Source organism: Pleurodeles waltl, chromosome 5, assembly GCF_031143425.1.
Source record: "Pleurodeles waltl isolate 20211129_DDA chromosome 5, aPleWal1.hap1.20221129, whole genome shotgun sequence".
Taxonomy (NCBI): domain Eukaryota; kingdom Metazoa; phylum Chordata; class Amphibia; order Caudata; family Salamandridae; genus Pleurodeles; species Pleurodeles waltl.
The window spans coordinates 218,201,325-218,225,543 of NC_090444.1; the positions used below are offsets into that span (position 1 = coordinate 218,201,325).

General features: G+C 44.7%; 1 protein-coding gene across 1 annotated transcript in view; it reads left to right on the forward strand.

Annotated features, from left to right (window-relative positions):
- The window catches only part of LOC138295564 (serine/threonine-protein kinase Nek2-like), a 142,791-nt gene extending 119,740 nt beyond the window's left edge, over positions 1 to 23,051 (forward strand). Inside the window, exons 8-9 of the mRNA XM_069233933.1 lie at positions 8,637 to 8,692; positions 21,875 to 23,051. Coding sequence (XP_069090034.1) covers positions 8,637 to 8,692; positions 21,875 to 22,095 — 277 coding nt within the window. The 3' untranslated portion in view covers positions 22,096 to 23,051. The remainder of the gene's footprint in view (positions 1 to 8,636; positions 8,693 to 21,874) is intronic.
- The last annotated feature ends 1,168 nt before the right edge of the window (positions 23,052 to 24,219 follow it).

Below are 24,219 nucleotides of genomic sequence, written 5' to 3' on the forward strand. Positions count from 1 at the left end.
CGCTGGAGCCCCTGGCTGGCATAGTCTGCTCGCACCTAGATATTTCAGGTTTCCATATAAGACGGGGGCGGGGTGAAGACAAAAGAATATCTCTGTTTGCAGACGATGTCCTTTTATATATCACCTGTCCAAGAGATTCACTTCCCCGGATACTTAGAATGTTTTCGGTACTTACTCTGGGTACAAGATCAACTGACCCAAATCAAGTCTCTATCTGGCAGAAGGCACCCTGGGACAGCTGGAACTACCGAGTAACTTACAGATAGAAGAGATTTAAGTATTTGGGGGTTTATGTGAAAATGGATCAAGAGTGAAGTCTCGACCCGAATGTCCTAGCGGTTTTGGCGGACTTCCATAGGGTTGTGGAGAGATGGGGGAACTTACGAGTAACGTTGTTCGGCAGGTCAGCACTGTATAAGATGATTGCCTTACCGAAACTACTGTACACTCTTCAAAATACATACATTAGGGTCCCAGAGGCAATTTTCATCAGATTTGAGGGAGAAGCCCACAGGCTGCTCTGGAACGGACAACACCCTCGGGCATCACTACGGACACTCCAGTGAATCCCCTATAATAGAAGTTGGGGTGGGGGGGGATTTACTCTAACATAAGGTCATACTATTAGGTGGCACACCTTATAGCATGGCTACTCAAAGTACGGCCTGCGGGCCTCATGCGGCCCCTCTGAACTTTACATGCTGCCCTTCGAGCAACAGGAGCACTGGGCAGCTGTTTGCTCGACTCTGCACTAACAATAAAAATATGAAATACACGCACAATCATTTATTTCAAGCTCAATTGGTCTTAAAGAAAGGAAGTAACTAGAGACTCCTGCACTTAACTTTAGAAACGCCTTCATTTTTAAAGACCTCTTGCAACACAAGTGTAAAACTAAGACAGCCTCTTCAAAATTAAAAAAGTGTATTTAGTTAACATGCAGAACCTTTTCGCCTTAGTACAATTTATTTTATCAGTGCATTGAGATGTATCCATTTAAAAGTGATAGTTTTCAAACATAAATTTGGAAACATTCATTATTTCCCTTACCCTGAGAACATCACCAATAGTAAATTAAAGAGACAAGTCACTTGGTATGTGCGCTTTATCGGTGGCCTGGGTTCCCATCATACATGAACAACATTACACTTGAATTAATCAAACATAGAAGCAGGTTTTGTGCAGCACACCATGAATCATATATTTTGAGGTCATCTTAAACGTGATAAGGCAGAAAAAGGAGGGAAAGTGAGACTAAACAATTGTCTAGGATCACACAGTTTGGAAAAGTGTGTAAGCCGGGATTAGTTCCAGGTTTTCTGGTTTCCCATTGCTTATTTCAGCCACTAGATGTGTATAATTTGCTTCTCCTACACCTACCTTGCCACCAATCCCCTCTGCCACCCCACCCGACAGCCACTGCCCTGGCATCAATGTGGCCCCCAGGCATGTCACAGACCAAACTTTTTGGCCCCTGGGAAAATGTTTGCGAGTGCCCATGCCTTATAGCAATTAATGATTGTAGAGAAGCGAGTTTGGGGGCAAAAATAGCACTACACTACCTCTAGTGGGGTGGGGACTTTTGCTGCCCACCCAATTGGTGGTAGAGGCATGGACGAGGGGGGGGGGGGGGGGGGAATAAGCTGGCATGTTGAAACTCCCACCCGAAACCCCCTTGTGGGAAGGCTCCTGACTGACAGATTGGGAAGCTACAGGACTTTGTGACCTGGGACAAGATCGGGATCTCCAGGTTGGGAGACCAGGTTGAGGAAGGGGGACTCAAGACATTTGACGCTCTACAAACAGATGACCCCAACACATTACAAATTCTTGCATCTCGTACATGCCTGGCAAGCAGAGAAACTATATTTGATTGACCTCCCCGTTTATGCCCCTTTGGAAGGGAGATTATTGCTGGGACAACTGGAACAGAAAGCAATTCCATGGATGTACAAAAAAATTAATAATAACATGCAAGACAGGTTGGGAGGCCTAAGAGAAATGGGAACTGGAATTAGGGGTTATGGATGACACTGATTGGGAAGAAGCCCTAATGCACCCATGTGAAGTGGCAATTGAAACCCACCTACGACTTATACAATTTGGGTTTATTATGATACGACACGACTTCACAGATGTGGGAAGACTGAGGTGCGAGACACATAGGGGAACATATTTCCACCCCCTTTGGGACTGTCTCTGTATCCAGATCTAAAATCCTGGGGGAACTGTGGAAGATACTTGGGGTGAAGATTTTGGCAGACCCTAAACATGTGCATCTGGGAATCCCTACAGATATAGATCTACCGCAATCCAAGCTCCTTTTTAGCAACCTGGGGCTGGCTGCAGCCAAGAGGTACGTGGCAAACCACCGGGGGCACCAGAGATACCCACAATGAGGGAAAGGAAGACAGGGATGCACCTTTACATGATGGTGTAAAAGTAACGTATAAAGTCAGAGGGTGCCCAAGGAAATTATTTAAGATCTGGGGAGCGTGGAGTGAATTCTATGATAACTCAGAGGGGGCAGAGGTGTAGTGGGACACGACCCAAATGGTGAATAAGACTGCGAACGAACTGGATCCCAAGAAATGGCCTCCCTGAAGGCAAGAGACTCCATGCATGTCCCAACATACACTGTTGTATAGCTAAGATCAGAAGAAGTAACCGATATTCACTCCATTGCTAATGCTATTTTCTGGCTCAGTTGGACGTGTTGTAGTTGACTAAAATGCCAATAAAAATATTTCTATTAAAAAAAAATAAAAAATACAAAAAACTACTCTGAGCGATGGAGACGCACATCAGCAGTGGGATAAGATATAAGAGCACATGAAACACCTACCAGTAGAGTTCAGAAAGGGGGAAAATAATGTACTACGAGAGGCCAACACAATTGCAAACACCTCCCTCAAGTCTGTGCACTGCTACCACCCTGTGCAGGTCACAATCTGCATCTAGCACCCGCCTCTATTCAGGCTTTACCTTAAGGTTATTTTTGTAGGCCGGAGGTGCTACCTGGGGAAAGGGAATGAGCCCCAACGGAGGGCAAAGATACCATCCTATAACACAGAGGTTCGGAACTCTTTTGAAGCTCTTGCATCTCTAGATGATCTGGACTGACTGTGTTCCAACTTGAGTTCAGAAGTAGAGCTGCAATAGCCATGTTATAATGGGGTTTGAGGACCCAGAGTCCCTGGTCCAGCTTGGGCAGGAAGGGCTCTGAGAGGGGTGTTTCAATGGCTCTTGATCGTTCTGATGCAAGTATGGGAAAGAGGAGGGTGGAGAGGAGAGGGCTGAGAATTGTCTTGGAATATTGCTGGTGTTCACACTAAATTTTCAAATCCAGACTGGCTTATTTATCAATAATGCAGACATTGTTCTATTACAAGAGATTTGGGTGCTTGAAGATTTTAACATAGATGTTTTTTGTACTATATGCATTGCTGTTGTTCCACCTCGTGTGGGTAGAGCTAAGGTGGGTAGGGTGTAGTCATTTTGTGCTCTGTAAAATTAATATGCCTCTCTATGAAAACAATTTGTTTTCGGCCCAGTTACCAGATGGTATTATTGCAACTTCCATATTGTTTTGATATGATTTTGGCCAACTTGTATACTAATGCTTTCGATTCACGTGTGACCACTTTAATTGCCATGGTGAATGATTTAGTGAACTTTTTGGACAGTTACAATAGGGAGGACACTTGTAGCCTGGCTGAGGATTTTACCACGAGGTTGTGTGGGAAAGAGCGGGGGCGATTATATACATTTCCAGCACACCCCTTTTTGAGAGGCCTTGAACAGGTTGATGATTACCAGATCTTTGGTATTTGCCAAAGTATACAAGGTATTGGGATCTTCTTCCCCATGTTCAGAATGGATTTAGCTATACTAATACTAGACTACAACATAGTTGTCTCCTATATAAGCGATCACAATCCCCTTGCCTTTAGTCTTTGACCTTCAATTGACGGGGGATAAGCGGCAACAGGAGAATGTGGCACGGTCTCCCTGGTGTAATAAGGGCATCCATATAAAGTGGATAGGGAGGCTTTCACATACAAGCTTGCGAGGGAGACTAGGGAAGCTATTTCAGTACTTACCTCAGAGAAAATCTCAAATGCTTTTAGAACTGTATGTACAACTGTGGACAAGGGGCTGAACCTGAACAAATCCCCAAAAGAGCGGTCACCTATAAATTGATTTAATCATGCCTGTGCATGTGCCCACAAGAAGTTGAAAATGGCCCTCTCCACTACACTGCGCCCCAGAGATGATATACTGAGTACTAGAGGAAATCTGAGCTTAGGGTGGAAGCTGGGTAGGAGCTGAAAAGAGCTTCTAACTTAAAGGACTCCAATGCGTTTTGGAAAGTTGTCAATTTTTCCCTTTTTTAGGGTTATGAGAATCCCTCAAAACTGTTATTCCAGTGGAAGCTTGGATGGATCATTACAACAGTAATTTTAACCCAGGCAATAGAGAGACTAATCGAGTCAGTGAAGAGGCAGCCCATAGTAACTCGAAGTTGTGCTCTACCCTGTGTGATTCTGTTGTAGTCAAGGATGTAATTGCCGCTCTTACCAGAGGCCTGCAGGAAAAGCAACCTGGATCTGATAGTCTCTTTGGATCTTTTTTTTTTTTAAAGCTATTATTGGGTTTTGGACTCCAATTTTAACCAATGTTTTTAAAGCTTCTATGAAAGGGGAACTTATTCCATCCTGGAAGGAAATGTAGTTGTCCCCATATTTAAGGAAGGGGACAGCCGCTTGCCATGCTGCTACCACCCAGTTTACCTCCTTTTTAGTTTTGTTAAAAATATTAGGCAGAATAGATATATAGCAGCTAAACTTGAGGATTAGTTGGAAGAAACTCTCTCTCTTATAAGAGTTCAGTATGGGTCCCACCCCTGGGTGGGCAAAGTTGAGCAACGCCTGAATCTTCAGCGGGTCCTTGGCAAGTATGTCAAGGCAAGGAGGGATTCCTTTCACGTAGCGTTTATGAACCGCTCCTCTGACTTTGATATGGACAAAATGGCAATTTGGCGAGGATGGGCATTGGCCAGACCATAGCTGGACTCTTACTGATATTGTTTGATTTGGGTCAGATATAGAACTGAGGGTGAACTTTCCACTGTAATGAAATCTTCTTTAAGGAAGGTGAGTCAAACGTGTGTGTGTGTGTGTGTGTGTGTGTGTGTGTGTGTGTGTGTGTGTGTGTGTGTGTGTGTGTGTGTTTAGATGTTTTTACAGTTTATTGGGAAAGGGGTGGCAGAGGAGTAATTACACCTTAAAACTAATATCAGCAAATCTTTTACTATGAGCACTGGAACAAAAAACCCACTAAAAATTGAGTATTTCAATTGAGTGGCTCAGATCTGTAGGGTCAGGACTTATAATTATCTCAGCATTACTTTGGATCACAATTTAAATTGGCAGAGCCGTTTTACAGACAAGGGTGATTCAATGTCGGAGCTATGGAGACGATTTTCACTTTTGCGCACCGGTTAGCCGGTGCGTGAAATGATCAATATCTATAAAAGTAAATGTATTGCTGTAGCAAACGTATGGAGTAGATGTTTGGGGCATAAGGGTGCGACTCCACTGCAGGGATCGAGGATACATTTTTCACGAAGACTCCTGGTTGTCCCCCAATCCACTCCCTCATTTGTGTCACCTTGAGGTGGGTCTGCTGCCTATGGAGGATAACTTTGAGCTGGAACCCCTGTTAATTTGGATTTTCAAAAGAGGTGTTGGAGGACTATCTCTCCCAGGATTATGCTTTGGTGATCCCTTGGATTAATTATATTAAAGAGGGTTTTATAGACGCAGGCATCCCAGAGCTTTTTTCTAATCTGAGTAACTTGACGCAAAGTGTTATGCTTCAGGTGAAAGCGGTATTTTGGGAAAGGCAAGGGTAGTCCTCACCAGGCAAATTTTTATAAACTCTGTGGTAGCGCCAACTGCAATTTCATTAAAACATCATTGGGCTGCGAGCTCTACTTGACATCAACTTTTAACATGAATTATAGGTTTTATTTTACAGGGTTCCGATTTCACTCAATACATTTACTAGTGGCTTTTTCCAGGGATATTGTCTGGAGTACAACTTTGCCAAGCTGCCTCTATCATAACTCCTTCAAGCAAAGCACTCTGCACTTCCCCCTTTTTTCTGTCATTTATATTCTTACTCCCGGAAGTGTTTTTTAATTCCGAGTTTACGTCTGTCAAAGATTGGATCATATGTAGAAGCGTTTATTATACTTCAAAAACTGGGTAATCTACATCTTTGTGTTGCAATGACAAATGTTCATTGTGCATTGAGAATTAGAAACGGATACGGGATACTGCAATCTATTATTATTAAAAAAAAATTATACTTTGGGCTGTTGATTTTTCCAAGGACCGTTATTTTTTTCAGTCTTTTATAAGTATGAAGCTTTTATGTGTGAACTGTTTATTTAGTGGTTTCATGGCTTTTGGTTAGCCGAATAAAGCTTATTTGACTGACAAGGGGACTACTTGGCAACTGTTGATCTCGGGGGTGCTTACCTGCACATACCAACTAACAGATTGCACATAATATTCTTCAGATTCGTAGTGGACAAGACACACAACCAATTCAAGGTGTTACCATTTGGAAAAAAGTAACCAGACTATTTGCATAATGTATAGCCGGAGTGGCAGTACACCTCGGACGAAAGGGAATACACGTATACCCATATCTGGACGACTGGTTTGTAAGAGCAAGCATGTTCAAACAACGCAGGGACAGCATCTATAAAGTCGTAAAAACATTACAAAACCTTGGGTTTTCCATCAAATACGAGAAATCATCAAATACACCACAGAAGATGATGACATTTTCTGGGTGTAATTCTCAATTTACAAACGGCACAGTCCTCCCCAGTGTATAAGAGGGTCCAGGCCATTCTAGACCAGGACCACCTCTACCAGAAGAGTCCACATCTGACGGTGAGGAAAATGAAGGGCATGATGGCCTCACGCACTCCTCTAACCTAAAAATGCAAGTCTACAAATGAAACCACTACATGAGCGGCTGCAGCGACAGCAGTCACACGCTACAGGGAATTAGGATGATATGGTGGTTGCTACAGACAAAGTTATAAGGAAAATACAGTGTTGGAACCCAGACAACATCACAATGGGAAAATCATTCAAGCCACCAACTTATTGAATGACTGATGCATCCCAGACTGGATGGGGAGCTCACATTCTCAACCTAAACTTCAGGGAATTTGTGGAGTCTCCAAGAAGCGGTACAGCACATAAATGTGTTGGAACTAAAGATAGTATTTCTAGCACTGAAAGCCTTCCAGACTGAAGCACCTGAAGGGATGGATAGTACTAATCCAAATTGACATGACAATGTTGTACCTCTAAAACAGGGGGTACAAAGTCACACACCCTGTCAAAATTAGCTAAACACAGAAGCGGACAAGCTACGCATACTTGCAAACGGCACACAAAGGGAGTTAAAACAATAAGTACTACTAAACATCTTCCAGAGGTATGTCCCCCGACCCACCAACCCTCAATCTGGCAGCATAGCTTCTGAAAGCGTAGTTTGGCCACCTGGACTTACCGCCAATATCAGTGGAACTTTATAAAAAAGTGGGGCGACCAACAAGAAGGAAATGTTACAGCAGCAAATGAAACAAACTTACACTGATGCAGCAAAAAGGGGGACCAAAATAGTTGGTGACAGGATGCCACAGTGATTAGATACCTTACTCGCCTATTAGATAGATGTCTCTTACCCCTCACTAAAGACCCACCTAGCAGCCACTGTAGCATGTAGAAGAGGAGTGACCTACTTTTTTCTCACCGCACCAGTGGATAAGACGCTTTCCAGAGGGAGCAAAGAAGATGTCACTGCTGAGTACAACAAATGTGAAAGGAAAGGCAGTAGGATGTCGGATTTTATAACACACAATATGTAAATACCTGTATGCGTTCATTAGTTAGGAAAGCAAAAATGAAGCGCATTTTTTTTATAAAATCTTAAGTGTCGGAAATAAAGATTTTAATAGGCTCGAAACAGATCAAGGTACTTTACTTGGTGATTCACAAATGATAAAATATTAAATGGAACCCGATTTCCACGCTGTCATTTGTGTGCAGTGTAGTTTTATCAGTAATACTTTAAGTTTGTGCAAATGTAGTGCCCATTTCAATGCAAATTTGTGGTGCCTGTAAGTGACAATGCGCTGCCTTTATCACATCAAAACATCGCTTGGCTCGTGTCTATTAAAGCTAGATGGGCCGTAAAAGTTTGCCATTCTGAAAACTGGGTCGTGAGTCTAAAACGTTTGGGAAGCACTGCCCCAGGCAGCGTGTGGCTTTGGCATGAAGAAAAATGAGTGACATCATTGAAGTTGGCAGATGCACAAAGGAATGACGTTCTTAGCCATGCATGTGTACAGGATTTTGCTGTTTAAATGTTTAGTTCTGAAAATAATGTTCTGGATCACCGTTTTTGGGGCACAGAGTCTGCAGTAAAAGGGACAACCAGTATTTACTACAGTGACCAAGCTTCCCTTTTGTTAACGTTAAAAGCAACAAATTGTGTCCCAATATACATCTTAACTGTGCTTTTTATTTATTTATTTGCAACAGGGCCGAAGAGGTATTGAACCGGAACAGCAAGTTAAAATTGTCCAACAATGACAAAGGTATGCGTCCCAGTTGTGAAGCTTATTTGGGGTAGCCTGTTTTGGTAAACTGAGTTATATTTATGCTGAGAGAATTACAGACCATTGTTGTACAGATAGGAGTAGAAAGCTCTGGGATTCTCATGGTATTGAACCGTGGTGCCCATGGAATTCGTGTAGTACCCACGCCTGTTAGAATAAGACCACTTCACGTGTTGGTTCATGTGAAGTCTTTATATTTCCACCCTCCCGTGTAATCTTGCCCTGCCTCAGTGGCAGGGAGCCAGTTGGGGATGGAAGGTTGGAGGCCTTGTTAGGTCGGGGTTTTCGCTTTGTTACCCAGCCCTGGCAGCTCTTCTGATGATCACACGTGAGGTTACGCGCTGGTATCGAAAGGGAAAGATGTGTGAAATGCTTCCGACAGTTTTGGTCACAGGCAGTTGTCATTCTGCGGAGATGGATGCGTGACCCTGAAAACTCCGAGGGGAAATTGTATTGAATCCCCTTCCTTCCTGAGAATAAAATGGGGGAAAAGACAGAGGGAAGAGAAAAATCAACATCTGGTCTGGTGCTGTCTGCGACATGCCTGAATAAAGAAATATAGTGTTTAGGGTCTAATTTAATACGCAGAATTGTCTCCTACAAGATGTTCCCCCACCTCCTATCACAGTCACTTTAGGGTGTCTGCTCCCTGAAGCAAGAATTCATCGTGTGTTCTTTGACATTTAATATAGTTCATTTATACACGCACATTTCTAAGCCCATTTAATTGTTATATTCTGTCTTGTTAGTCTCAATATTTCTGAAATTTGATATACTTCATAGTTCGTCAGCATATTTAGAAATCGCGCAGTCACACTCTTAACTTCACAGAGCAATATCCAATACGTTTGTGGGAAATAATGTGCCCAGAAAACTATTTGGAGAGGAACACCTGAATAAGTTCAAATAAATATTACAAAATATGCCAGAAAAGGGAGACTATTCCAAAACTTCTCCCTCGCTAAATTCATGTAACTGTACAAAAACCACCAAGAGTCAATTTCATATGCACACGAAAGTTCCTGCTTGAAACCTGAACTTCTGAGGTCGCTGACACGCGCTACAATACTTGAGCAGGTGCCAACAAGATGAGTGAGAAGCGATGCTTCCTTCTAGAAATGGGTCCCACGGCCTACACACTGGCCTGGAGCCACACTCTTCTAGTAACATGGCGTCTTCACACAACTGTTCCGAAGCTGGTGTCTTTAAGTGGGTGTACTCCAGCCCTCTCTGGGCTCCGTTGTCCAGGGGTTATTGAAAGTCAGTGGTGATCTCTTCCTGGCTAGCGAAAGACCCCAAAGAGGTCAACTATACACTAAATTGACATGTATTCTTTCACACCCCTCCTCTTACCTTGTTAATACATTTTCGTACTAGAGAACTAGGATATTAATTTAACATATCTCCAAAGATTTCAATTCCCACAAACCACTTCAGTGGAAGAGATACCCTAGTTCCGATCAAAAATCTAAATGGTACTGATTGCCACCTATTTACTACAAGCCACCCACCTCCCTGCCCACAGGTTTATGCCCCGGTGCAGGGTGCACACTTGAAATCACGATATTCTTTTACATTACTTATGCAAATTAAACTTTGTGAGTAATATACACCTGAAGAAAGGCATTGGTTGAATGATTGTACTCGGGAGAGTAAAATGCGAGACGAAAATAAATACGTGCAGGTCACTGCACCTTGCTCCCTTTATCCTTTTGGTCATTCCGGATGCAGTCTTCAAATGTCTGCCCTTTTCTAGGTCGAGCCTATACAGCGCTTGCGCTGTCGCTTAGCGACCTGTTGTGTAGTTGTGCCCCCCAACCCCCCGGGTTCTCACTTGTACGTGTCATTGTCCTTAAAATTAACTTGCTTGTAAGTGGTTAAACGTGTCTTTCTCTCACCTTTTTGGCAATTCTCAACTCCCATGCAGCGTAGCCGCAGCACGTGTACTCCTCCACTCAGCTAGTTTTACTGTCTGTCTGAGGAACTATTTATTATTATTATTATTATTTTTTTAATTGGGGCAAAGACTGCCCATCAGTGGTCGTGATCTGTTTTGATCCTTAACGCGGCGCACGCCTCACTTTATCTGGTTTTAGTACGCATTTAGTCATCTCAGCAGTGGTCGTGTTTCGTTTTCGTCTTCAACGCGGCGCCCGCTTCACAATCGACGCGCTGTTTTGTTAATCCCATCAGAGGTCGTGTTTTGCTTTTAACCTTAACGCGGTGCACGCTTCTCCATCCACGCTTTCTCTGATTTTATGTGCACATTTTCTCATCTCAAACATTTATCGTGCACTTTGCTATTACTAGTAATACTTTGTTTTTGCAAGCCACTGGGTGGCAGTATATACAACGCTTTCCTCAATACCCGTGTACATTTATTTTATTCATGTAATAAATTAATTTACTTTATTCCTTTGAGCGTTTTATGCCTTTTGGATTTAAAATTTCAGAGTTACAGTTTTAAAATATTGCTTGGAATTACTCTTCTATTATAGCTGCAATTCATGTCAGCAGCTTCTTTGCGCCTCTTTCCCATTCATTGCTTGGGCAGTTCCAACGTGACGTCACATTCTGAGGCACGTAGTCAGACGTCTAGTCCGCCCCCGTTCAGCACGTGTCTCTTCACTTCATGCCAGTGAAGCTGCTTCAGATGAAGGGCAACGTTATATGGCGGTGCGAACAAATATGCACACTACATGACTGTGACCAGGAGCTAATGCTGAGCCCCCAAAAGGCGAAGAAATGTTCTAAAAAAAATATATAAATATTATGTCATAAAATACTGTTCTTTTGCTATTAAAAAAAGTATCCACCCGAATGATAACTATTCAGTACCTTTTACCTATATGAGGAGCGCTACAAATGATTTTTTTATTTAAAATTTGCAACATGACAATGTTTGTATAGTGCGTTAAATAGTGTTGAGGCCTTTTCTTTTAAATTAATTATCTTTTTAGGCACCCCAAAAACTATTTAACCATCTCCCTACTACTTACAGCTAATTTACTGTTATTCAGCGTACAAAACGCTTGAATCAGATGGCTCTAAAGGCCAAATGATTGTTTATTTTGTTTCCCCTGTAGGCTCTTAACCATGGAGATCAAATGTCATGCGCTCATATCTGTTTTGAAAGCCGGTTCCTCGCTGTACATATCTGTATCGCTGCTTACACTTGCAAATGTGTTTTGGCGCTTATAAACATGGTATTAACTGCCCCGAATCACCAGCTCTAAAACTTCACATATAGACTGTACCAGAGTTGGTAACCTCCCATATTATTTCATGTACATAACCAGTTGCATTTGCTGTAACTTTTGTGTCTCTGGCACTTAAGCAAAAATAAACTGTCTTGCATTAAATAGCAAGGAGTTATATATATATATATATATATATATATATATATATATATATATATATATATATATATATATATATATACACACACCTCGCTTTTATACTATCACAAACGCATCTGTAACAATGCATTGTGGGAAACGTAGTAAAACAATATTAAAGCCACTTCAATTATTTAAATCTTTTCATGCATACTCTACATGGAAACAAGGCTAGCAATCCTTCTTTAAAGGTAAGGGTACAAAGTTCTTTTTGAGCTATATAAACACATTATCCTTGTTTCTTATCTCTATACATTATATACCTTGCTTCATCAGTAATCATACCGCTCTCATGCATCTAAGCTCACTAATTTAAAGATATTGTTCATTTCTCCTTCAGCTAAATTACAACATGTTATATCCATCGTAATGATGAAGATACTAGTGGGTACTATTTAGCTGATTTTTTTATTTTTTTTCTCCTTTCTTTTATCACTATTTACTACTATGTGTACTGAACTTTTTAATACATATTTCCTATATTCTTTTCAGTCCTTTTATGCTATAGACGCCAATTTACTTTATTCACCTATTTATAATAAACAGATTTTTTCTTATAGTGTTTATAAATGACTGTAAAGTTCTTCATCCCCCATTTAAAGCCTTCGGGGTCTTAGTCCATAGCTTTATAATTAACCGCGATTCTAAGTGTCTTAATTTCAATTTACGGTCTCTTCCTCTTTCATTTTTATCAATGCTGGCAATACCAAAAAAGCTCATATTTGTCCAATCTTTTCCTTCATGTGTGGATAAGTATTTTGACATGGCATAATTCAAATCTTTATTTTGTGCAGCCCTAATGTGCTCCAATATTCGTTTCTTCAAAGGACAAATTGTGCTGCCAACATACCCTAATCCACAAAAGCGCTCTATTATATATACTACATAGGTAGTGTTGCATGTGATCCTCTTTTTAATCACCATTTTCTTCCCGCTAGAGTCTCTATATTCTTTTGTGTTGATTCCTATACAGCATGCTTTGCATTTTCCACAGCATGTGAAGTCAGTACCTTGAGCCTCTGGCCAATTCAGCGGTTTGTTAATTTGAAAATGACTCCTTACCAGAAGGTCTTGTAATGACGGAACCTTTTTGTATGTAATCGTTGGTCTTGCTCCAAGTAGTTTGCCCACATCTGGATCTTTCTTTATAATATCCCAATATTTGTTAAGGATATTTAGAATTAGATGATTTTCTTTACTTAATGTCATCACGATTCTTATGTTCGAGTCTTCCTTCTTTTTCCTCACAAGCTGTGAGCAAGACCTGTTGGTTGAAATGTGTTGGTGGTGGATTTGGTGTTGTACTACATTAATAATGAATAAAAAGGATTAACTCTCCTGGAGTTTTACGGATTTACAATTCTTCGCAATTGTCTTGTTTGGAAATTAAATAAGGGCAGGTCCATCCCTTCCGTGTGCACCAGCTAAGAATGCGCGCCACAATGAGGGCCATTTTGCTGGTAGATATATATATACACATCTGTTCACTTTACACAGCTTTACATTATAAAAGTAAATGTAAAGTGAGAGAACCCGTGTTGGAAGGTTGCCTATGTCACTTGTATGACAACAGACTATTACTTATGTTGCTGAGGACAAAAGCTTACAAGTGCATTGTTAGAAATGGGGTCTTTGGTTGACAGTCAGGTTACCCCCTGTTCAAGCAAGGACCCTCACTCTAGTTAGGATAAAAGAGAATCACCCTCAGCTAACCCCTGCTTACCCCCTTGGTAGCTTGGCAGAGCAGTAGGCTTAACCTCAGAGTGCTGGGCGTAAAGTATTTGTACCAACACACACAGTAACTCAATGAAAACACTACAAAATGACACAACACCAGTTTAGAAAAATAGGAAATATTTATCTAGACAAAACAAGACCAGAACGACAAAAATCCAACATACACAAGTCAAGTTATGATTTTTTAAAGGTTTAAAATAAAAAGAGTCTTTAGGTAGTTGTAACAACACACTAGCGCTGCTAGCGTGTAAATGTACCTGGTTTGCGTCAAAAATAACCCCGCACGGGCGGTGTGCGTCGAAAATAACCCTGCACGGTTATATGCGTCGAAAACAACTCGGCACGGCGATGCGCGTCGAAAAAGCCAGCCACGCGACGGTCCGAAAGTCCCGCGGCGCAGGTTGCGATCTCTCAGCCTTCGTCAGCGATGCTGCGCGTCGTTTCTCCTGCTCCGGGCGTCGATTCTCCGGTCGCGTTTCCTGCGGCGTCGTTTCTCAGCTGCGGAGCCGGCGTCGCGTCGTTTTCTCAGCCGCGATCGGATTCGCGTCGATCTTTTCTCCGCACGGCGCTCGGTGCGTGTATTTTTGTCCTTAGGCTGCCAGCCTCTCCTTTCAGGGTCCCAGGAACTGGAAGGGCACCACAGAGCAGAGTAGGGGTCTCTCCAGAGACTCCAGGTGCTGGCAGGAAGAAGTCTTTGCTATCCCTGAGACTTCAACAACAGGAGGCAAGCTCTACATCAAGCCCTTGGAGATTTCTTCTTCAAGATGGAAGGCACACAAAGTCCAGTCTTTGCCCTCTTACTCTGGCAGAAGCAGCACTGCAGGAAAGCTCCACAAAGCACAGTCACAGGCAGGGCAGCACGTTTTCCTCAGCTATCAGCTCTTCTCCAGGCAGCGGTTCCCCTTGATTCCAGAAGTGTTTCTAAAGTTTGTAAGTTTGGGTGCCCTTCTTATACCCATTTTAGTCTTTGAAGTCACCTTTCTTCAAAGGGGACTCACACCTTCTTGTGAAATCCGGCCTTGCCCAGGCAAGGCCTCAGACACACACCAGGGGGCTGGAGACAGCATTGTCAGAGGCAGGCACAGTCCTTTCAGATGAGAGTGACCACTCCACCCCTCCCTCCTAGCAGAGATGGCTAATCAGGAAATGCAGATCACACCCCAGCTCCCTTTGTGTCACTGTCTGGTGTGAGGTGAAAAACAACCCAACTGTCAAACTGACCCAGACAGGGAATCCACAAACCAGTCAGAGTCACAGAATGGTTTAAGCAAGAAAATGCTCACTTTCTAAAAGTGGCATTTCCAAACGCACAATCTCAAAATCAACTTTACTAAAAGATGTATTTTTAAATTGTGAGTTCAGGGGTCCCAAACTCCACATGTCCATCTACTCTCTAGGGGAATCTACACTTTAATCATATTTAAAGGTAGCCCCCATATTATCCTATGAGAGAGAGACAGACCTTGCAACAGTGAAAACGAAATTGGCAGTATTTCACTGTCAGGACATATAAACCACATTACTATATGTCCTACCTTATCCATACACTGCACCCTGCCCTTGGGGCTACCTAGGGCCTACCTTAGGGGTGCCTTACATGTAAGGAAAGGGAAGGTTTAGGCCTGGCAAGTGGGTACACTTGCCAAGTCGAATTTACAGTGTAAAAATACACATACAGACACTGCAGGGGCAGGTCTGAGACATGATTACAGAGCTACTTATGTGGGTGGCACAACCAGTGCTGCAGGCCCACTAGTAGCATTTGATTTACAGGCCCTGGCACCTCTAGTGCACATTACTAGGGACTTACTAGTAATTCAAATATGCCAATCATGGATGAACCACTTACATACAATTTAAACAGGAGCACTTGCACTTTAGCACTGGTTAGCAGTGGTAAAGTGCCCAGAGTAACAAAAACAGCAAAATCAGAGTCCAGCACACATCAACAACCTGGGGAACAGAGGCAAAAAGTTAAGGGAGACCACGCCAAGGATGAAAAGTCTAACACGTGTCCCCCCCAGCTAAAAGTGGGGAGCAACTACCCAACCTCATGGGAGTTCTCATCACTAAGGCGGAAGAACCTGGACAGACCATCAGCATTGGCGTGCTCTGTACCGGGTCGATGTTCCACCGTAAAGTCATCCCCTGTAGGGAAATGGACCACCTCAACAGTTTTGGGTTCTCACCCCTCATCTGCATTAACCATCTGAGGGGTCTGTGGTCGGTCTGAACTCGGAAGTGAGTCCCAAACAAGTAGGGTCTTAGCTTCTTCAGTGCCCAGACCACAGCAAACGCTTCACGTTCTATGGCACTCCACCTACGTTCCCTGGGTAGTAACCTCCTGCTAATGAAGGCTACGGGTTGATCTAGGCCCTCTTCATTCAGCTGTGAGAGTACTGCTCCAATACCATGCTCTGAGGCGTCTGTCTGTACAACAAACTCCGTGGAGTAGTCAGGTGCCTTCAGCACAGGTGCTGTGCACATGGCAGCCTTCAGGGCATCAAAAGCGTTCTGGCAAGCCTCTGTCCAGATCACTTTCTTGGGTTGCTTCTTAGAAGTCAACTCAGTTAAGGGGGTAGCAATGGTACCATATCCCTTAACGAACCTCCGATAGTATCCTGTGAGACCTAAAAAGGCTCTCACTTCAGTCTGGGTCTTGGGAGGCTCCCAAGCCAGAATCGTGTCAATCTTAGGCTGTAGGGGTGCCACCTGGCCACTCCCCACCTGGTGTCCTAAGTACACAACAGAACCCTGCCCTATTTGGCACTTGCTCGCCTTAATAGTGAGGCCTGCCTTCTGCAGGGCCTCTAACACTCTCCAGAGGTGTTGCAGGTGTTCCTCCCATGTGGAACTAAACACAGCAATGTCATCCAGGTAGGCGGCACTGAACTCATCCAGTCCTGCCAACACCTGGTTGACCAACCTCTGAAAGGTGGCAGGGGCATTCTTCATCCCAAAGGGCATCACATTGAAGTGGAAGTGCCCATCGGGGGTAGAGAATGCTGACCTCTCCTTTGCCCCTTCAGTTAAGGCAATCTGCCAGTACCCAGATGTTAAATCAAACGTACTGAGGTACTTGGCAGCTCCTAACCGATCAATGAGCTCATCAGCTCGGGGGATGGGGTGTGCGTCAGTCTTGCTGACCGCATTGAGACCCCGGTAGTCCACACAGAACCTAAGTTCTGGAGTGGCACCAGGAGCAGTAGCCTTTGGGACCAAGACCACTGGGCTGGCCCAAGGACTGCTGGAGTGCTCAATAACCCTTAGGGCTAACATTTTGGAGACTTCCTCCTTAATGCAAGCCCTCACCCTGTCAGTCACCCTGTAAACCTTATGTTTAACAGGTGTACTGTCCCCAGTGTCCACATCATGTGTGCACAGGTGTGTGACTCCTGGGATCAGGGAAAACAGTGAGGCGAACTGTCCCAGCACGTGGCGACAGTCCCTCTGCTGTTCCTCAGTCAGGGAGGGGGAGAGGATCACTCCCTCCACAGACCCATCTTTCTCTCCTGCAGACAGGAGGTCAGGAAGAGGCTCACTCTCTTCCTCCACCCCGTCATCTGTCGCTAGGAGCATGGATAGCTCAGTTCGCTCAAAGTGTGGTTTGAGGCGGTTGACATGTAGGACCCTCAAGGGGTTCCTGGGGGATTGCAAGTCTACCAGATAGGTGACCTCGCTCTTTCTTTCCACCACCTCAAAAGGCCCAGTCCACTTATCTTGGAGAGCCCTAGGCTCCACTGGTGCCATGACCCACACTTTTTGTCCAGGCTGAAACTCAACCAGAGTGGCATTCTGGTCGTACCACCGTTTCATGTCCTCCTGGCTTGCTTCCAGGTTCTCCTGAGCGAGACTCCTGAAGCGGGCAGTCTGGTTTCTTAGTGCCAGCATGTAGCTAAATACATCCTGGGGTGGTTTACTAGGAGCTTTCTCCAAAGCCTCCTTCACCAGACTGAGCGGTCCCCTCACAGGGTGGCCATAGATGAGCTCAAAGGGGCTAAAGCCAAGTCCCTTTTGAGGCACCTCCCTGTAAGCGAACAGAAGGCATGGCAAGAGGACGTCCCACTTACGCCTCAAGGGCTCTGACAGGCCCTGAATCATGCCTTTCAAGGTGCGGTTGAATCTCTCAACCAGACCATTACTTTGGGGGTGGTAAGGGGTGGTGAACTTGTAGGTTACCCCACACACCTTCCACAGAGACTTCATATAAGTGGATATGAAGTTTGTACCCCTATCAGATACTACCTCCTTGGGGAACCCCATGCGGGTAAAAACCCCCATCAAGGCATGTCCCACCACGGGGGCGGTGACCGTCCTTGGAGGAATAGCTTCTGGGTACCGTGTGGCATGGTCCACCAAGACCAGGATGAACCTGTTGCCCATGGCTGTCTTGGGATCCAGAGGCCCCACAATGTCAATTCCTACCCTTTCAAAGGGAGTACTGACTACCGGTAAAGGTTGGAGGGGAGCTTTGCATTTCCCCCCACTCTTGCCACTTGCCTGACAAGTCTGACAAGATCTACAATAAGCAGCTGACTGCTTGTTCATCAAGTGCCAGTAAAAGTGGGAGACAAGCCTCTTATAGGTCTTGTCCTGCCCTAGATGTCCTGCCAAAGGCACATCATGAGCCAAACCCAGTAGGAAGGTCCTGAAGCCCTGGGGTACCACCAGCATACGAGCTGACCCCGGCTCAGGAACCTTAGGCTCACTATACAGGAGGCCATCCTCCCAATAAATCAGGTGAGTACCTGGCGCCCCGCCAGCCGCCTGGGCTGCAGCCTGCTGCCGCAGTCCCTCAAGAGTAGGGCACTCCTTCTGCGCTGTGCAGAATACTTCCCTGGTGGGTCCCCCTTCCTGCTGCCACTGCGACAGCTCAGGGACCTCCCCCAGTTCAGCCACCTGTTCCCCTGTAGGTTCCGGGGCATCACCCTCAGGCACTGCCTCCTCCCGGACCGTGGGAACTTCTGGGGCGGGTTTCCCGCGCCTCCTGCCTTTCCTCTTCTTGGCGGTCCCCTGGGCCACTGTTTCAGGCTCCAGGGGCTCTTGACTACCCTGATTGGCTGCCATAGACCGGGTGGATACGCATACCCACCCAGGCAGACCCAACATCTCCAAGTGAGACCTGTGTTCCACCTCCTTCCAAGGGGAATCTTCCAGGTCGTTGCCTAGCAAACAATCAACAGGCATGGTTGGACTCACAGCTACTTTCCAGGAACCTGAGACCCCCCCCCATTCAAAGGGAACCTGCGCCACTCTGCAGAGGCGCTCAGAATTGTCTACTGCAACTACTTGGTGAAGTACCCAGGGATCAATCTGCTCTTCAGACACCAGGTGACTCCTCACTGTAGTCACACTGGCTCCTGTGTCTCTCAGAGCCTCCACCCTCTGTCCATTGATGGTCACCCATTGCCTGTACTTCTTAGTGTTATCAGGCACTAAATTTCTCTGGACCATATCACTGTCCCCTAGTGAGACAAGGGTCATTTCTGCTGGCTCCCACCCACCTGGAACCAACTCCTCCCCAAGCGCTACACTGGCCAAACCCTGGGACGGTGCACCAGTGGGTGCCGGTGTACTTTTGGGGCATTTGGGGTCCCCCCTCACATGACCCACCTGGTCACATGAATAGCACTTACGTAGGGGACCACCTGCCATTGGCTTCCCTTTGGAGAACCATGGCTTCTTTTCACTGGGGGGTTGGGAATCCTTACCCTGGGAATCAGTTTGGGGCCCTTTAGAGAACTCATCCTGTTTGCCCTTACCCCCCCCCTTTCTTCTGAGAGGGACCCTGCCCACCCTTGGCGTGGTCTCCCCCATACCTCTTCTGGACCCTGGTGCTCTCCCAGCGGTCCGCTTCCTGTGCAAGCTTCCTGGGGTCAGTCAGCTTGCTGTCAATGAGGTGCTGGCGCAGCTCTGGAAAACATAAACTGTACAAGTGCTCCCAAGCAATTAAATTGTAAAGCCCCTCATACGTGTTTACCTTACTGCCCTTCACCCAACCATCCAGTGACCTGCAACAAGAATCAACACATTCCAACCATGTTTGGGATTCCTTTCTCTTGTAGGATCTAAACTTCTCCTTGTACTGCTCAGGGGTGAGACCATACCTGGTAAGTAAGGCCTCCTTCATGGCAGGGTAGGTGAGACTCTGAGCATCCCCTAAGGCCGTCAGTGTGTCCCTCCCCTCTGCCTCAAAATGCTTCCACAGGGCTGCCCCCCAATGAGCTTCAGGGACCAGGTTCATGTGGAGAGCTGACTCATAACCCTTGAACCACAAGTAGATATCATCCTCCCTCTTATAATCCCTCACAAGGTCTTTTGGGATGTGTACCCTTCTCTCAGGCTGCACTGTAGAATTGCTGCCACCATCCCTACTGGACTGACTCCTCTGATCAATCTCTTTTAAACTGAGCTCATGAGCCATGTTTATCTTCCTTTCCTCAAGGGCCAGCTTTCTCTGTTCCACCTCTAGACTGAGCTTTTTCAGCTCCAACTGGTACTCCCTCTCTGCCTGTCTGTCCTGTAACTCTCCAGGTGTCAGACTCTTGGAGGACACACTGCTACCTGCCCTGGAGATTCTCCCCTGAGACATAGCAGGCCCACCCACTACATCAGTGTGAGTGACTTGCAACTCCTCTTCCCCCTCTGGCTCCTCATCTGTGTGCCCCTCAGCTGCTTTGGCTGTCACCCAGGCCCTCAGCGCCTTTTGCAGCTCATCCTTCTTGGATGAGCTCTTAATGGGACAGCCAACATTACTACAAAACTGCTTCAACTGAGCCACTTTGTAGCTCTCCAATTTCTCCAAGTCAAAAGCAGCTTCAGCTAGGGCATCTCCAGACTGAGACATGATGAGAGGTTAAAAAAATATGCACAGTTCCAAAAACAGAAAAGCAAGTTCTCAAATGAAGTTCCAGAAAAGTCAATCACGGGATCAGCGAAAAAAAAAGAAACTGAATGCAGAGAAAACCAGTCCAAGTAGAAAAAACAAAAATCACAAGACTAGTAGTATGTGGTCACGTAGTGGTCTGAGATCAAAACAGTAGTGTACACTTAATTACTGTATGTCAAGTACAAATACAAGTCCAAATCCCACCGCTGCCACCAATGTTAGAAATGGGGTCTTTGGTTGACAGTCAGGTTACCCCCTGTTCAAGCAAGGACCCTCACTCTAGTTAGGATAAAAGAGAATCACCCTCAGCTAACCCCTGCTTACCCCCTTGGTAGCTTGGCAGAGCAGTAGGCTTAACCTCAGAGTGCTGGGCGTAAAGTATTTGTACCAACACACACAGTAACTCAATGAAAACACTAACATGCATCATTACGAATTGTGTCTTTCTTTTCAGAATACATTCTGGCCCTTCTGCTTTTCTGCAACTTTTATCTTACCCACCCACATCTGACTGTCACATAAGGTTAGGGCCTGCTTTGCTGTGCTGCCATTGTGTAACAAGCAGGCTTCAAGGCACTTGGCTTGTATATCGGTGCCTTTCCTTGCTATCTACATGGATGTGTGACCCTCTCACTATCCATATTTCGTGTTTCATGTCTCATGTTTATCCGCATCCATCACATGGTAGGTGTTTTTCTACATCAGTATGAAATCTTTAGCTTAATCTGCAGTTTGTGGCAATGCAAGTTCGAAGTTGGCCATTCAATGCCTAAAACAAGACCCCACTAACGCACCTAGAAAAACAAATGGAAAAATTAGCTGCTGAGTTCTGGATAGTATGCTGCATGTCTAAACACTTATAAGGTCCAAAAGGCGATAGCTAAATGCTGTGACAATGCTGGTTTGCTTTGCATGCCCTTTGTCCACCTGCCTTCATTAGGATGTTTACATGCTCTGTGTCTTGAGGCTTTTGGTTGGTTGGGTCAGGTATTGAGTGCATTAGGAGGTTGTTAGCTGGTGTTGTTTGAGATTGTATGTATGCCTTTGCGTAAACTCTGATCCACAGGACAGTCCGTAAACAATGTATCCGTTTTTTTTCATAATACACCTTTAATACTTGCCTTTTCTTATTTTTAGATGATGATTCTGTGGCCAGTTCCTCTTCCAGTAGGAAAAAGAAAGTTCACTTTGTCGATGAAAGTAAAGAAAACAGCAACTCTGGGAAATATCCTCTCAGTAAAGAAAAAAGTGCAGAGCTGAAAAAACGTCTCCGTGAAGCAAATGCACGAGCAAAAGCCTTGTGTGAAATGGAGAAAAACTATCAGCTGAAAAGCAAACAAATCCTGGGGATGCGTTAATACATAACGTGCATATGTATATTTACTGGATTTTTATTTTTTATTTTTTTAATGTAGGTCTAAGCTCGGTCCTCCTGCTGCAATGTGTTGTCTGCTTTGAATGTGACTAGTGCAACTTGTGGTAAATGCCACACACCTCAATACTACATTAGCGAATGTAATTGGTCGTCGTTAGAATGGCTTTTTAAAAATGTTTTTTTTATAATTCAAGTCCTACTCCAACTTCATTTCAGAAAACTGAACTAGATGGATGGATGTGCTAACGGTCAATGGAATATGATGAGCGGTTCTTTGTGCAAGCCGGTGTGGTCTGGCAACATGAATATTGAATCAGCCAATTTATGTGAATAACTAGGTGTTTGGCGTAGCCTCAACTCCAGATGCGCAGCTGAAACTTTCAATATAGCCTTAGAACCCGCCGTAGCGGGCTCTACTGGCCATTAAAGGCCTGCTCCCGTGCTTTAACAAGGGAGAGGGCCTTTAGTGGCCGGTATAGCCCGCTACAGTGGGTTATAAGGCTATTAGAACATTCTGCCACTAGAGGGCAGAATATTCTATCAAGTTAAAAAAAAAAATCCTCACGACGCCCGAGGGGATTAAAATCCCCTCAGGCTCTGTGAGGCTTTGTTCACAGCTGCTGCTGTGAACAAAGAACATTGGAATGCTAACACTCCTGGCTTTTACTGGCCAGTTGCCCAGGGCACTCCATTGTCTGCAATGGAGCTCGCAACATTCCAAAGTTCTAATAACCCCAAAAAGAATGTTAGTAATTTTTCTACTACGAAAGTAACTGTACGAATGTGCATATGTTATTGTTGAATATGTAGGGCATTACAGTGTTTTTTTTTCATGTTATGACACCTGTTTTGTTCTATATCATGCAACTGTGAAACTAATTATTTACGTATTTAGTATTTGTGCCTTTTTACATTTAAATATTAAATTATTTAAACAACTTTCATTCAAAGAAAGCTCTTTAAAGTATGCATGATAGTATGACCAAATATGTTCTGTTTTGCACCATGTACTTTGTAGGCCTCTTTCATTCATGTCTCTCTTGCTATAACCTAACCAATATTATCGCCATGCCTCTGCTCATTCCACTCGAAGGCACCCCCTGCCCACACAGTCCTGCGCACAGATCCCTGCTGAACCAGTCGTGGTCTGCTTAGACTGGTGCAGCTGCTAAGAGTCCCTGAATAGGTCCCATTGCCTGCACACCAGGGAAGTGGACCGCTCAGAGATTGTGTGCAAGTGGTAACCACAGATGATTAGATGTCTGGAAACAGGCTCCTTTAGCTAGAGTTGTTTGCCTCTTACGTACTGTCAGTGAAAGGCTGTGTGAAGACTCCGCCAAATCTCCTTAAACTGCCCGTCCTGTATTGATTCCTGCTAGAAAAATGCTGTAAACTGTGGTGGCAATGGTTGGGTGACTTCTGCAGAGAGCGGCGGGTTTGTATGCATTTCAGCACACACTGCTCCTGTCTCCTGACAGGTGTGTAACCTGGCATTCTGATAGACGTTTGTTTTGCATTGTAAAATGAATGGATGGGGTAAACCAATGAGCCGATTTAGGTGCGTGCATTTGATGCATTCAAAGCAAATATTTTCACAAAATTACAAATTCCATGCTGAGATTTACTTCAGTGGTTTCCAGTCCAGGTGGGCTGGATCCTTGCCACACTTTCAGGATATTTGCTGACCACGTAAATGAGTTCCATTCTGATGGATACTTCTAATCACAGATCCCTCACCTTAAAATGGTCCCCACGTGGTAACCTTCATATGGAAACTTTTCATCAGTGGTCCTGCCACCTCTAGGTGGTGCCATGTGACTCGGCGTTTGCACTGTCCTGCCCAAGAAGTGATGAAGTGAAGCCGCTTATAAGCACCAAGCCTGTGTGCTGATGTCCATAGCTTTCTTTCCACTCCTTCTGAAGCGGTTCAGGAGCCCCGCTCCCAATTTTGTCAGTCTGCCAATGACCTCTACGAATATCGGTGTGCTAGGCAACAATGCCCCACCCAAAATGACTGCTTTCAAAGCATACTGTGACTGCAGAAAACAGATGTCAGACACAGACCCTCACAAATGCGTCTCTTGTGTCTGGGCTCAGGGTGCAACTT